The sequence below is a fragment of the Cetorhinus maximus genome, chromosome 10, assembly GCF_964194155.1.
Source record: "Cetorhinus maximus chromosome 10, sCetMax3.hap1.1, whole genome shotgun sequence".
Taxonomy (NCBI): Eukaryota; Metazoa; Chordata; class Chondrichthyes; order Lamniformes; family Cetorhinidae; genus Cetorhinus; species Cetorhinus maximus.
Genome location: NC_135888.1, coordinates 48,508,155 through 48,522,321, shown reverse-complemented (window position 1 = coordinate 48,522,321; position 14,167 = coordinate 48,508,155). Strand labels below are relative to the sequence as shown.

Genomic DNA, 14,167 nt, shown 5'->3' with positions numbered 1-14,167 from the left:
TTTCGGTGGTAAATTCAGAAACCCAATCGTATAAAATGTGTGTATACCTTAAATGTATTAACTTGGAGAAAGTAACCTTAGAAACACTTTTTTTTTACTAGAGCTATGTATTTCTACCAAGTCCTTATTATGTTTAAGTTCAATATAAAATCACTACACTCAGAATGCCTAAAGGTTGCTTCATTGCCTCTGGCTGTTTCAAGCCTTTTTGTAGTTTGTGAGATCCTTCTGGAACTCGTTGACCATTTTATTTCTGTGGGAACTGGTCAAATCACCACCTCTTCAGGGCTCATCAAGAAATCTTTTGTGCTGCAGTAATGCTGATTATTCATGTCTAGCCAATCTGATGTGACTGCTTCACTGCAGGGAGATCCGAAACCTGGAGTTGCTGAAGCTACGTTTTGGAGAGGCTCAGATGCACTTCTGTGAGGTCATGTTAAAGGTGAGTGGTAAGAACTGGGAGTTAAAGTGGTTTAATGTTATTAGCTGCTTAATACAGCAGGTGAATTTGCCTTGTAGTAGACGAATTTCTCTTGAACGATGATTGTAATTCTGAATGAGTTTGAGTTGGAGTATTTGTTTTAGTATAGGATGGCTATAAAAGTAGTGGGTGAATGCAGTCTATGTTCACTAAGATGTTACATGGATGAGGAATTACTTTATGAAGAGGAGAATTGGGAATTTAGTGCTGTTTTAAGCAGAGCTGAGAATGTTAAGAGGTGAAGTCATAAAAGTCTTCAAGATTATGAAATGGGCTTTTTCTGATGCTGACTGATCTGTGCATTTTCTGTTTTTATATAATGTTGATTTAAGCTACTATTAAAATGAACTGCCAGCTGTAAAATAGGCCCTTCCCAGCTGCAGATTTGTGGAACTAACCTGCTCTCCACAACCATACATTCAGGGTAATTTGCTGAATCTGGGGCTCTTTGAAGATTTACCTCCATTTTAGAACAAGTTTATTCAGTTTAACAAGGAAGCACAAGAGGCTAATTCCCATTGTGATGCTGTTTCTGACTCACTTCTGTGATGGAATGTTATATGTTCAGCTAGCAGTCTTGCAAAATTATGTAACACAGGAGAGATAAGAAAATGTACTGTCTGTGTGGGATTGAGAACCTTCAAGCATTTTAAAATGAAGCACATGTTGATTCAGAAGTTAATATTTTTTGTTTTCCTTTTCTGCTTAAAGGTTTCCTTGTATCATGTGTCAGCACCTGACTGAGAGTGTGTGTGCAAGTCTGCATGTGGCTTTTTAGCCAACTGATGCAGCTTACATAAGAATACTGGCAGGTTCGCTCTACTCTTCTTACTTACAGAGAAGTGTATATAATTGGCACTTTTCTGATGGCATGATTGAGCAGGAGACCTGCTGCATACAAAATTGCAGGATTGAATCTGCATCTTGGCAAATTCTGGCATAGTAACATAGTGCTGTAACTGCTGCACCTGAATACCACCTTTTCATCTCACATTATCAGCTGTGGCATAATAAACGCGACCTGTCTGGCTTTTGCTCACGGTGTTTATTATGGGTGAGATTATTTCTTTATTCATTCTTGGGATATGAGCATTGCTGGCATGTCATTTATGACCCAATCCTGGTTACTCTGAGGTGGCAGTGGGCCACTTCTTCAACCCTTACAATCTGTGCAGCATTGGCACTGCCACAATGCATTAGGAAGGAGTGAGTTACAAGTACCACTTCAGCGGCAATTAATACTCAATCATGTTGGTGTGGGACTGGAGTCACATAAAGATTGGACTGGCTAAGAGTGGCAAGTTTCCTTCCCTGAAAGGCACTAGTGAACTGGTCGGGTTTTAAGAATAAATCCAACGGCTTTGTGGTCACTGCAATAGTGGGATTTGTACCTGCGTATTCTGGATTATTAATCCAGGCATTCAATAACATAACTACTGCACCACTGTTGATCCCCTTAGAAATACACTCCATTAATCCTTAGGCTTTATACTGCAGGATGTAGCAGATTCGCGACGGATAAACAGCCACATTCATGAGGAGGACCAAGAGGCTCCCTTACACCTGAATGCAATGATACTGTCTGGTGAGTTCTGGCCACCACTGAAAGAGGAGAAGCTCGAACTCCCTCCTGAAGTGAAGGAAGCAATGGACGCTTATACCAAAAAATATGAGAAATTGAAAGTAAGTACTGAGTATTTATAAGATGCCTTTCTTCGGTGACTACAGGGTTCCAATGCAGGTAAAACCCAAGTACATCGAGCATACAAATGGCTATTTTTCATAGTTCAGATGTCCTAGACAAGCAACAGAAGGACTACCTTCGGCCAATCTGGTTTACAAGGACCGTAACTGCTCACCCAGGACGGAAGAAGCAGTTTTACAGTGAGCAAGTCTTTTCAGACCTGGAGACCTGGATTAAGAAGTTGGTGGTGAGTAACCCCACACGTAGCTGCTCTTAGGGGACCATCACTCATGGCACAAAGGAATATCTGGAAGATTCTCGAGCTGTTGCTCCCTGTGGAGAAACACTTAACTGCCTTTAGGTGCCTGCTCGGTTCACATGGCAAGATGTGTAAACTAGTGTCCGCTGCCCCACTAACATGGGGCACTGAGTTTCTTAAACTTAATTTGTAGTTAATCTGGCGAATGACCTTCTTTGCGACTGCACTTCACCTTGCCCCCTCACAAGCTAGATATTTTTACACTCTATTGCAGTACAGATTTCCTATAGAGGGGCATTTTTGGACTTTGCAACCACATATATGTGGTTGAAAGAAGGTGTATGAAAGAAGGATTTCGATAAGAGGTTCAGAGTTTGTTCCGTCCTGTTTTTGCATTGCACACTTCACAATGAAAGGTTCTTGAGTTTGAGTTTATGCATTAGGAAATCAACAGGGGATAAATATTAAAGTGTTAGACCTGCATTTTGATCTTGATTGGATACTTACTGTGAGCACTGACTGTGCCAATTTCTTCAATTTAAAAGGTCACTGTAATATAACCAAGAGTTCATGAAACCCTAGAAGAAATGTAAAATGAAGTTTAAATTATCTTTGAATAGCATTTAGAAAACTTTCTATAATTGGTTTCTTTAGTGGCTGTTAAGCTTGTTTCCCCTGATGGTGATGGTTCAAGTGCCCTGGCTGGATGTGTTTTTTTCCTGTGATTGAGTGATGCTTCAACTCTGCAGCCGTAAGATAGATTTGTTGTTGCTAACTGTGTTACTTCAAGGGTTAATGCCATCAAGGTTCCTCTCTTGTGGTGATGGTAAATGGCTTCATCTCTTTCAGGCCATGAGATCATTGAACTGGAAACCTCACCTGGGAAATACTGACCTGGAGATTGAGCTGGCAGATCGAACATTGTCACTGTCTGTCTCACCTGTCCATGCTGCCATTATTATGCATTTTCAGCAGAAGAGTAAGTATCTGTGTATAATTATTGGAAAATGAAGCAGAATTTCACATACATTATCTCAAACATAAAAACAATGTCCATTATTCAACTATCTTCAATGGACAGATAGGGATATTGGTGTGTTGGGGGATCAACTGAAGCACAGTATCTTCTAAAACATTTGTATTCTGTGTGGTATGTGCCTCGATTCCATTCTATTACGTAGAAAACCTTGTTTTTATCTCCTTCTGGCCATTATTAACATTGACATGTGACATAAATGACCAGGAAAGACTATTGAAGCACATTAGAATCTGCGGATTGATGAAGTTGAAAAAGGAACTTGCTTTATTTCTTCTACCAATTTTCTCCTATCCCCATCTCTCTCCTGAAGATTTGTCCCCTTTTTCTGGGGTATGATTTCACTGGCATTGCCACTTTTATTCAGGTCCTAGAGTCTGAGCCAGGACAGTGTCAGTGGGCATGGACATCACAACTGAGCTCAGTCCTATCTTCACTCTGTGGATCTTTGTACAATAGTCAAGATCGGAAGCCCTGGTTGATTTTTTAAAAAACCTTTCCCTCTCCTTCTCCCTCCCTGACACAGGGGAGCTGAGGCCAGTTACACCATCCCGACTGATTTATCACATGCCACTGTTTGAACCTAGGAACTGTGGTTCAGTCACTCGTTGCTTTAACTAATTGAGTACTGGAGCAAACTGATTAATAGGATCCAGTGACTTTTCTCCTCTCAATTCTTGCACTTCTTTGAGTAGCTTCAAGAATTTTTATGATATTGAATTAGGGCATAACAAAGGTCATCAACTAAATTCTTTGACAAGGAGATTTGACATGATTTATGTACTGTATGTGCTAATGCAGAGCCATAGCTGAGTTTTTGTTGAATGTGTGTGTATCTGTAGGTACCTGGACTCTGGATGAGCTCAGTGATGCACTTAAAGTTCCTGTTATTGCCCTGAGAAGGAAAATTGCTCTTTGGCAGCAGCAGGGGGTCCTGAAAGAGGATCCCACAGACACATTTACAGTGATTGAGGAGGAACAGAAGGATCAACAGGAGAAAATGGTTCTGATTGACAGTGATGAGGAGGGAGACTCTGCCATGGCTTCCCAGGCGGATCAGAAAGAGGAAGAGTTGCAGGTAGAGCTGTTTCTGTCGGTTACAGTATGATACATTGCATGCTGGTAACATGCTATTCTTAGATCCTTTGCTAAAGTAATCAATGTAAATACTATATCCCCTTTACTATACATGATATTCAGATGATTACAAAATCCCTGAGAAATATCTCAGTACCATAAAAAGGCTGTTGAGTTCATTAGTATCCATCCTGATATCACCAGTGTTGATGATTATCCATTGACCCTACTTGTGTGGGCATTATGTGAGAACAGGACTGTTGCTCCTTATTTCTGAAAGATAAAGAAAGACTTGCATTTATATAGTGTTATTTACAACCTCAGGATGTCCCAAAGCACTTTACAGCCTGTGAAGTCCTTTTAAAGCACAGTCGTTATTAATATAGGAAACTCGACAGGCAATTTGTTCACAGCAGAATCCCACAATGAGCAATATGATGATGACCAGATAATTGGTTTTAATGATGTTGGTTGAGAGATAAAAATATTGACCAGGACACTTGACGAACTTTCCTCCCCCTCTTCACAATAGTGCAGCGGTATATTTTACATCCACCTAGGATGGTAATTTTTGCCTCAGTTAAAGCTGCCTTGCATTCCCTGTCTCAACTCGAACATGAAGAAAAAGGCCTTGGAAGCAAAGTGTTAGATGAAACCCAGTGCTCTGGAACTGGACTCCTGCATGAGTCCTCAGCTTGAGAAGCAGATAGGGGATGAGCACAATTCCTGCTTAAATTGTTTTGTTGCATTTTAAATAAAGCTGACTAATTTATGTTTTGCAGCTTTTCTGGACGTACATCCAGGGTATGCTGACCAATCTTGAGAGCTTGCCACTGGAACGTATTCACACCATGCTCAAGATGTTTGTGATGACGGGGCCAGTTATGGCCGAAATTGACATGCAGGAGCTTCAAGCATTCTTACAGAAGAAAGTAAAGGACCACCAGCTAGTCTATTCTGGTGGAGTGTACCGGCTTCCCAAATCTAACTGCTGAATGAGAATCCATGCTCAGAAAGGTAACTTACTGTCTTTTTTTTTCCCTGTAGCATTGGAATATCTGAGTTGCCATCTTTTTTAATGGTAATAGGTAGCACTATCGATCCATAGACTGCCTTGACATCTCAATTCATGTGGTATAATGCTGGAATACACACAAAGGCTACTGCAATGTCACTAACATCAGCCCTATACTCGAAATACAATATGAACACTTAAGATTTTCAAATAGTTCCAAACATTTTAATTGTGCTCCCTGTTTTCTGCTCTGCCACAATCTGTTCACTTTAGTTTCTCATTTTATTATTTTTCTGCTGAATCTATTTTCTGACTTGAATATCTTTCACTTTTCTTCCTCTTTCTGTGGTTTTAAACAGCCATTCAGTCTGAGGAATAATAGGTAGTAATTGATGTGTTTGTGTGATCAATGTGAACAGAATGTGCTAAGGTAGTGTTCGGGATGAAGACAAAATTCTGCCCTGCCATTTTTACCCATTAAACATGAAACTAAGTCAGTGATATCTGAAGCTCAGTGAGGCCTGGATAAATGTTTGCTTTTTGCACTGCAGTGAAGGATTAGCTTTTGGAAGGAAATGGGTTTGTAAATATTCATGCTGCTTAATTATGAAATTAAAAGCTGTCATTGTTACAATTTGAGGTTTTCATAAAACTGTCTTCTCTTGCATGTGAACTTTGACCTTATGGATCTGGAAGCTGCAATGAAATGCTTACCCAAAGCTTAATAGTTACTGCCACTTTCAGTGAGAGTTTCCTACACTTAAGGTAATCTCACCAAACTCTCCTCTATAAATCAGAAAGTTATAGATCACACAAATGAGACACCCCCGTCTTATACAACTGTTTGTGAACCTCTGAGGAGAGGTCACTTGCTGACCATGACCAGCACTCAGGTTGCACTTGGCCTAGATCTAATGACCACACTAGCTGTAATAACCTCCCTGTTTGACCTAGTCTTGAATATTGATATGGTCTCTGCTTCAGTCACGAGCTATGGTAGAGCTTTCCACCAACTCTCAAGATTGTGTTTTTAAAAAAAATTCTCTTGCTCTCTGACCCAGATCTCTTGTATTTAACCTTATATCTGTGTCTCCTCATTTTGAATTATTGTAAATTCTGTTTTCACTTGCCTCTACCCCATCCTATTGGAATTTTAAACACCACTATCTAGCAGAGGAGTTAGGAAAGAAAGTGGAGAGTTAGTTGTTGTGTTTAGTTCTTTCATTAGCTATAGTAAGTTTATAGCTCACCTTTCTTTCCCCAAACTTGAGCTGTTTTTAATTTTTTTCTTTTTCGCAAGATGGAAGCACGTATAACCTCACTGCAAAAAAAATTGCCTTAAGGTGACACAGAATTCTGTGTATTTTTCATTTGGAAGCTGTGTAGAGATGTGTATTTGATGATCAACAATAATCTTGTTAGCGATTTGAAATAAAGTTCCTTCAAAATCAGTGCTTATCAAATAGACCAGAAGATTACAGACTAAAATAATTAATTTATAATTAAATAGTCATATCAAGCACAAAAATCAACAAACCCTATAAGTACAATTATATAAGCATACTGGCAACCTGAAAGTCTGAAGTCAGTCACCCTTCATAAAGAATATCTTTGCATGGAGCCTGAAGTTTCCTGGCAAATGCTGACTTTTTAAAAAAAAATTTATTCTTTCATGGGATGTGAAGGCTCAGCCAGCATTTTTATTGCCCATCCCTAATTGCCCTTGAGAAGGTGGTGGGCTACCTTCTTGAACCGCTGCAGTCCATGTGGTGTAGGTATACCCACAGTGCTGTTAGGGAGGGAGTTGCAGGATTTTGACCCAACGACAGTGAAGGAACGGCAACATATTTCCAAGTAAGGATGGTGAGTGACTTGATGGGGAACTTCCAGGTAGTGGTGTTCCCATGCATCTGCTACCCTTGTTCTTCTAGTTGGTAGAGGTCGTGGGTTTAGAAGGTACTGTCAAAGGCGCCTTCGTGAGTTGCTGCTGTACATTTTGGAGATTGTACACGTTGCTACCTCTGCATCAGTGGTGGAAAGAGTGCATGTTGGAAGTGGTGGATGGGGTGCCAATCAAGTAGGCTGCTTTGTCCTGGATGTTGAGCTCCTTGAGTGTTATTGGAGCTTAACTCATCCAGGCAAGTGGAGAGTATTGCATCACACTCCTGACTCGTGCCTTATAGATGGTGGGCAGACTTTGGGGAGTCAGGTGGTGAAGTTACTCTCTGCAGAGTTCCTAGCCTCTGACCTGTTCTTGTAGCCACAGTATTTATATAGCTGGTCCAGTTCAGTTTCTGCTCATGGTAACCCCAGGATGTTGACAGTGGCGACTCAGTGATGGTAATGCCATTGAATGTCAAGAGGTGATGGTTGAGTTCTGTCTTATTGAAGATGGCCATCGCCTGGCACTTGTGTGACGTGAATGTTACTTTCCACTTATCAGCCCAAGCCTGAATGTTGTCCAGGTCTTGCTGCATATGGGCACAGACTGCTTCAGTATCTCAGGAATTGCGAATGGTGCTGAACATTGTGTAATCATCAGTGATCATCCCCTTTTCTGACCCTGTGATGGAAGGAAGATCATTGATGAAACAGCTGAAGATAGTCAGGCCTAGGACATGACCCTGAGGAACTCCTGCAGTGATATCCTGAAAATGAGATGATTAACCAACTACCACAACTATCTTCCTTCATGCTAGGTATGACTCCAACCAGTGGAGAGCTTTCCCCTTGATTCCCATTGGCTCCAGTTTTGCTAGGGCTCCTTGATGCTACACTCAGTCAAATGCTACTTTGATGTCAAAGGCAGTTACTCTCGCCTCATCTCTGGTGTTCAGCTCTTTTGTCCATGTTTGAACAAAGACCATAATGAGGTCAGGAGCTGAGTGACCTTGGCAGAACCCAAACTGAGTGTCAGTGAGCAAGGTTATTGCTGAGTAAGTGCTGCTTGACAGCACTGTTGATGACCCCTTCCATTACTTTACTGATGATCAAGAATGGACTGATGGGGTGGTAATTGGCAGGTTGGATTTGTCCTGCTTTTTGTTGACAGGACATATCTGGGCAGCTTTCCACATTTCCAGGTAGATGCCAGTGTTATAGCTGTACTGGAGCAGCTTGGCTAGGGGCATGGCTAGTTCTGGAGCACAAGTCTTCAGTACTATTGCCGGAATATTGTCAGGACCCATAGCCTTTGCAGTATTCAGTGCCTTCAACCTTTTCTTGATATCACGTGGAATGAATCGAATTGGCTGAAAATCAAATGTAGCAGGACTGAAAAGCTTAAATCTGGTCACGGGATCGCTTAGCTCTGTTTATCGCATGCTCCTTTTGCTACTTGGCATGCAAGTAGTCCTGAGTTGTAGCTTCATCAAGTTGATGCCTCATTTTTTAGGTATGCCTGGTGCTGCTCCTGGCATCTCTTCCCCACACTCTTCATTTTACCAGGGTTGATCCGCCAGCTTGGTGGTAATGGTAGAGTGGGGTGATATGCCAGGCCATGAGGTTACAGATTGTGGCTGTATACAATTCTGCTGATTCTCATTCTTTATTGTTGGTCTCTTCCTCATGCAAAACCTACATAACAGTGAAATTAAGGGCACTGGATCACTGAAGTAAAGTGTGAATTGTGGCCTTTATCCTTATCACAATAATTAGAACTTGCCGTCTTTCTCAGTACTTTATTATGACTGTGAAGACTGGTGCCACCACTTGGCCTTTCTTTCCCACTCCTTGATTGATCCTAACAGGGTTTTCTGTAATTTATAAGGATGAAGGTATCAATTCTGTGTCTGCACTTAACCATTTACATCTGATGAAAATAACTCAGTCCGACAGGTCTTCTTGAATTTAAAAACAAAGGGGTTAGTTTTTATTGAGGTAAAAACCTACCCAGGTAAAGAAATAAAAAATTGGTGAACAGATATCCCAACCTTGGCAACACACACACACGTGGAAAATTACAAATTATACTGTAGAGGAGGTTAAATTTTGTCCAAATTAAGATTCAGTGATAAAAGGCAAAAAGAGAGTTTACCGTTTATGATTCCTTCGCCGTTGTTCATGGCTGAGGCAGTTTCTTTAACAGTGATCGTGGTGTTCCTCTGGAAATGCTGCTTTGGGATTTAGAAATGTCCTTCAAACTTCTCAGTTTGTTGGCCCCAGTATGATAAAAGCAGGCAGAGTTCCTTTTGATTGAAATTCTCTATCTCTGTGATGTATTCCAAACTGTAACAGAGATAGGGCTCTGAACTTGATAACAGCAGGGAGAGAGAGATGATGTTACTGCTCCATTTGCAGAACACTTTTTACACTGCCCAAAAGCAACCAGGCTGTTGTAATGAACATTTTAAAATGGTGATTCTGGTCACATGACCTCTCTCGGTGAGTATCCCACAGAAGGTAATTGATTAGCTCATGTCTGGAAAGACCTTGGCTATTGTATAATGGCCTAGGTGATTAGTTTCTTTAATGTCCCAGCTATCACTTCTGAATGGACCATTCTTCCCTGTGATGAGCTAAGAAGAACACATCAACACCTATATAGCCATTGTCCCGGCAGACTTTCTGTCTCTGCCTGAAAGGTAGCTTTATAGAAAGACAAATGGTGAGAGCCAATTCATCTTTGAGGTACTTTTTGTCATCAGCAGGTTTGAAATTCCACGGTTGGTTTGCCTTGGGCATGTCTTAATTGTAATCCACATTGGAAATTTCCAGAAACTGACCAAGTTGTAACTCTAGACATGTAAGGTGACCTGTGGCAGCGATCTTAATTCAGTATCTTTGCTATCTTTAAAAAGCCTTATTAAAGAAGTTCAATTTATATTTGACCAGGAGATGAAATTAAAGATTAATATGCCACGGGCACACATCACTTTGTCATGACAACTTCAAAATTAATACTCCTGGTAGATGTTTTGAAGTAAAATTTTCCAAACCCATTTAACCAAACATCTTATTAATCACAAAGGAGGGATACATGTTTGAAGATAAGGCAAAATGCTGCAGATGCTGGAAATCTGAAACAAAAACACAAAATGCTGGAAAAATGCAGGTCTGACAGCATCTGTGGAGAGAAAGACAGAGTTAACATCGAGTCCATATGACGACTCTTCAGAGCTAAAGAGAAGTAAAAATGAGATGAAATCTATACTGTTGTAGGGGTGGGGGTGGAGCAGGTGAAGCTGGATAGAAGGCCAGTGATAGGTGGAGGCAAAGGAGAAATTGCCAAAGATGTCATAAACAAAAAGTCAAAGGGGTGTTAATGGCGGTGCTACTGGCTAAAGGAGGTATTAAGGATAGAAAGTAGAATGTGATAATAGCAGGACAAGAGTAAGCATGCTGGCAGGAACAACATGAACAAGTGACAGATGGCCCTAGTGGGGGTGGGGTGGGGGGAGGGGACAGTGGTGGGAAAAAAGATCGAAAATAGGATAAAAGGTGGGGATAAAACAATGAATAAAAATGAAAATAAAAAGTGGATAAAAATTTAAAAATAAAAATGAATATTGAAAAAAGGGGATTAAAAAAGGGGTGAGGATGGAGGAGAGATTTCATGGTCTGAATTTGTTGAACTCAGTGTTAAATAAACACCACCCTGCTCTCATGCCCACATGTCCGTCCTTGGGCTGCTGCAATGTTCCAATGAAGCTCAACGCAAACTGGAGGAACAGCACCTCATCTTCCGAATAGGCACTTTACAGCCTTCTGGACTTAACATTGAGTTCAATAACTTCAGACCATGAACTCTCTCCTCCGCCCTCACCCCCTTTTTTATCCCCTTTTTTCAATGTTCATCTTTATTTTTTATCCACTTATTTTTTATTTCAATTTCATTTTTATTCATTGTTTTATCCCCACCTATTATCCTATTTTCAATTATTTTTCTTATCGGCGTTACCCCCCCTTCCCCCCCACCACCCACTAGGGCCATCTATCACTTGTTCATGTTGTTCCTGCCAGAGTGCTTACCTTTGTCCAGCTATTATCACATTCTGCTTTCTATCTTTAATGTCACCATCAGCACCTCCTTTGGCCAGTATCACCACCACTAACACCCCTTTGACCTTTGGTTAATGACATCTTTGGTAATCTCTCCTTTGCCCCCACCTATCACTGGCCTTCTATGCAGCTTCACCTGCTCCACTCCCCTTAAACAGTATAAATTTCATCACATTTTTACTTCTCTTTAGCTCGGAAGAAGAGTCATATGGACTCAAAACGTTAACTCTGTCTTTCTCTCCACAGATGCTGTCAGACCTGAGTTTTTCCAGCATTTTTTGTTTTTGTTACATGTTTGAAGTTATTGATAGATATCCTGATTAAACCTGAATCTTTCTGCCTGGCTGCATCACACCTATACAATGGAGCAACAATAATTGCTTTTCATCAAAGTATTTTTCAACAAGACTTCTTGGAAGAAAAATCTAGCCTTTGTTCTCTGTTTCTAATTGGAAAAAGAGGTGTATCTGAACTCATATATTATTTCCTTCCTTCTCAAGACTCGTGGAGCGGATCCATGTTTGAACTTGCAGCTTACTGCCTTCTGTGACCTATTATCCAGAGCCTTGGTATGGAAGGAATATTGATGCAACCAGCACTGCCTGTGCAGCAGTAACTACAAGAGCTTTGAAAGCTGCAGGATTTTTGTTTCTTCATAATCAGGGTTCACCTGGATTCTTCTACAACCAACATCTGAGGCAGGAATCTGCCATTAATGTTCTTGGTAGTGAATGAGTTAACAACTTGTGATGGATGTTAAACTACTTGCAAATGTCCCTGAGCCCTTTGAGCTACAAAATTCCACAGATACATGGGGAGTAGATTTTCTACAATAAATTCACTGATCTGAATGTCTGTAAGGAGCCACATCATCTTTATATTCACCCCTGTGATCATTGAGTGAGCGATACAGATCTATTGGTGATCACTGATGTGCCAGTTGAAGTTCACTTTGTGAATTCTTTGTATGTTACACTTCTGTTAGCATCTAGTGTTTCATTTCTGTTTAGTAATTACTGTCTTGTTCTTGCCCTAAAGCCAGCAGCATAAGAACTGATGGGTTTTGGGCATCACCCCACTTTGTGATCACCCTGTTGGATTGTCTTAGTATTTAGCACCTCTGCCTGTGAACCTTGCCTGAGCTTAAATTGCACACATTGAGACCAAGCAATCAGGAGTGGCAGATATCCCTGGAATCTTGGCCTCCTTTTAAATTAGAGGGGGAAATAATTGAACTGCCTGAGTTACCCAGGGTTTTAGTAAAGATCATCTTTAAAGAATGGACCAAAGAGCCCTGAAGTCCAGTTCTTAAGTCCTGTGTAGCAATTCTGCACTTTAAAACTTTGTAGTCTTGTAATTAGTGCAGGGTAATAACAAGGAAGTTACAGATTTTCAACAAGTGGGAACAGTGCAGGTAGGTGTAAAAACTGACAAAGGCAGTAACTGTTGTGCCTCAGCAAGCACTCCAACTTGAGTTATATGTCGACAAAAGGGGACGGGGGAATGAAATTCCTATCTGTTTATTTCAGCAATGACATCATGGTGTCTTTTTCTCGCTCACCTTAAAACTTGCACTTCTTTATTTAACAACAATGGTAGCTTCAACCTGTAGTCCATGGATTCTGTTCATTTTGGATTTAGCAGCAACGTACAAGGAGCTTTGCAGTATATAGTAGCCGTTGGACTGTGTCTGACTAGGATAACAGTTACCAAACAGTAATTTTTTTTATCCCTTACTAGCTGAGGAATCATGATTCCTTATAATCCTAATTAAAATAAAAATAACTATTTGCTTTGAGTTCAGTAGTCTTTGAGTACTGACTTGTTTGCAGAACAATGTAGTACCTTGTTCTCTACAAATTTTTACTCAAAGAATTTACAGAAAAATAATCAAGTACTGAAGCACAATTCCTGACACATTATAATGGAAGATTCTTCCAAATTGGGTATCAGAAATAGTTTGTTATTTCCATTTTCTATTCAGTTCATACTAATGTGTGCTGAAGAGTCAGACAACTCACGTCCCGAAATCTTCATTTATATATCTCCTATGTTGTGTCACACTGTCAAGATAAGTGACCAAGCAGACCTTCAACAAGAGTCCAAACGCCCTTTTCCACACACTAGGATGAAGAAATTTGTACTTACCTACACTTTAACTCTTTCTGTGATTATATTCTGTGTTGTGCCAAGTTACAGTCCAGTGGATACATTCCATCATAACTCTTCATGATGTTGAATTCTATCAGAGCTCGTTTCACCTCTCAACTTTAGTGATCTTCACTAGCCTCTCCTCATAACTGTACAATCTCTCACCCTGCTAACATGCCAGAGAATCTATTGTGTACCTTTCTCCTTGCTTTAATATCCCTCCTACAAATACTGCAACTGTGGCCTTACTATGCTCTTGTACAAGTTTAATATTACCAAATAAAATCTGAAAATGTTGGAAATACTCAGCAGGTCTGAGATCTGTGGAGAGAAACAGTTAATGTTTCAGGTTGGCAACCTCTTATGAGAGCCTGGATAATTCAGTTGGACAAGAGTGTGGTGCTTTATAATGCTGACAGCATGGGTTCAGTCCCCGTACTGGCTAAGGGGACCTGCCTTTTTGC

At 40.5% G+C, this 14,167-nt stretch overlaps 1 protein-coding gene across 2 annotated transcripts in view; it reads left to right on the top strand.

The window, feature by feature from the left end:
• The window catches only part of anapc2 (anaphase promoting complex subunit 2), a 60,112-nt gene that overhangs the window by 26,530 nt on the left and 19,415 nt on the right, over window positions 1–14,167 (top strand). The window contains exons 9-14 of one of the 2 annotated variants that reach the window (XM_078550432.1): window positions 367–442; window positions 1,979–2,164; window positions 3,274–3,403; window positions 4,303–4,538; window positions 5,320–5,554; window positions 12,053–14,011. In XM_078550432.1, the coding sequence (XP_078406558.1) occupies window positions 367–442; window positions 1,979–2,164; window positions 3,274–3,403; window positions 4,303–4,538; window positions 5,320–5,532 (841 nt within the window). In that variant the 3' untranslated portion in view covers window positions 5,533–5,554; window positions 12,053–14,011. Of the gene's footprint in view, window positions 1–366; window positions 443–1,978; window positions 2,165–3,273; window positions 3,404–4,302; window positions 4,539–5,319; window positions 5,555–12,052; window positions 14,012–14,167 lie in introns of those variants that run through there. The other variant, XM_078550433.1, reaches the window with a different exon arrangement.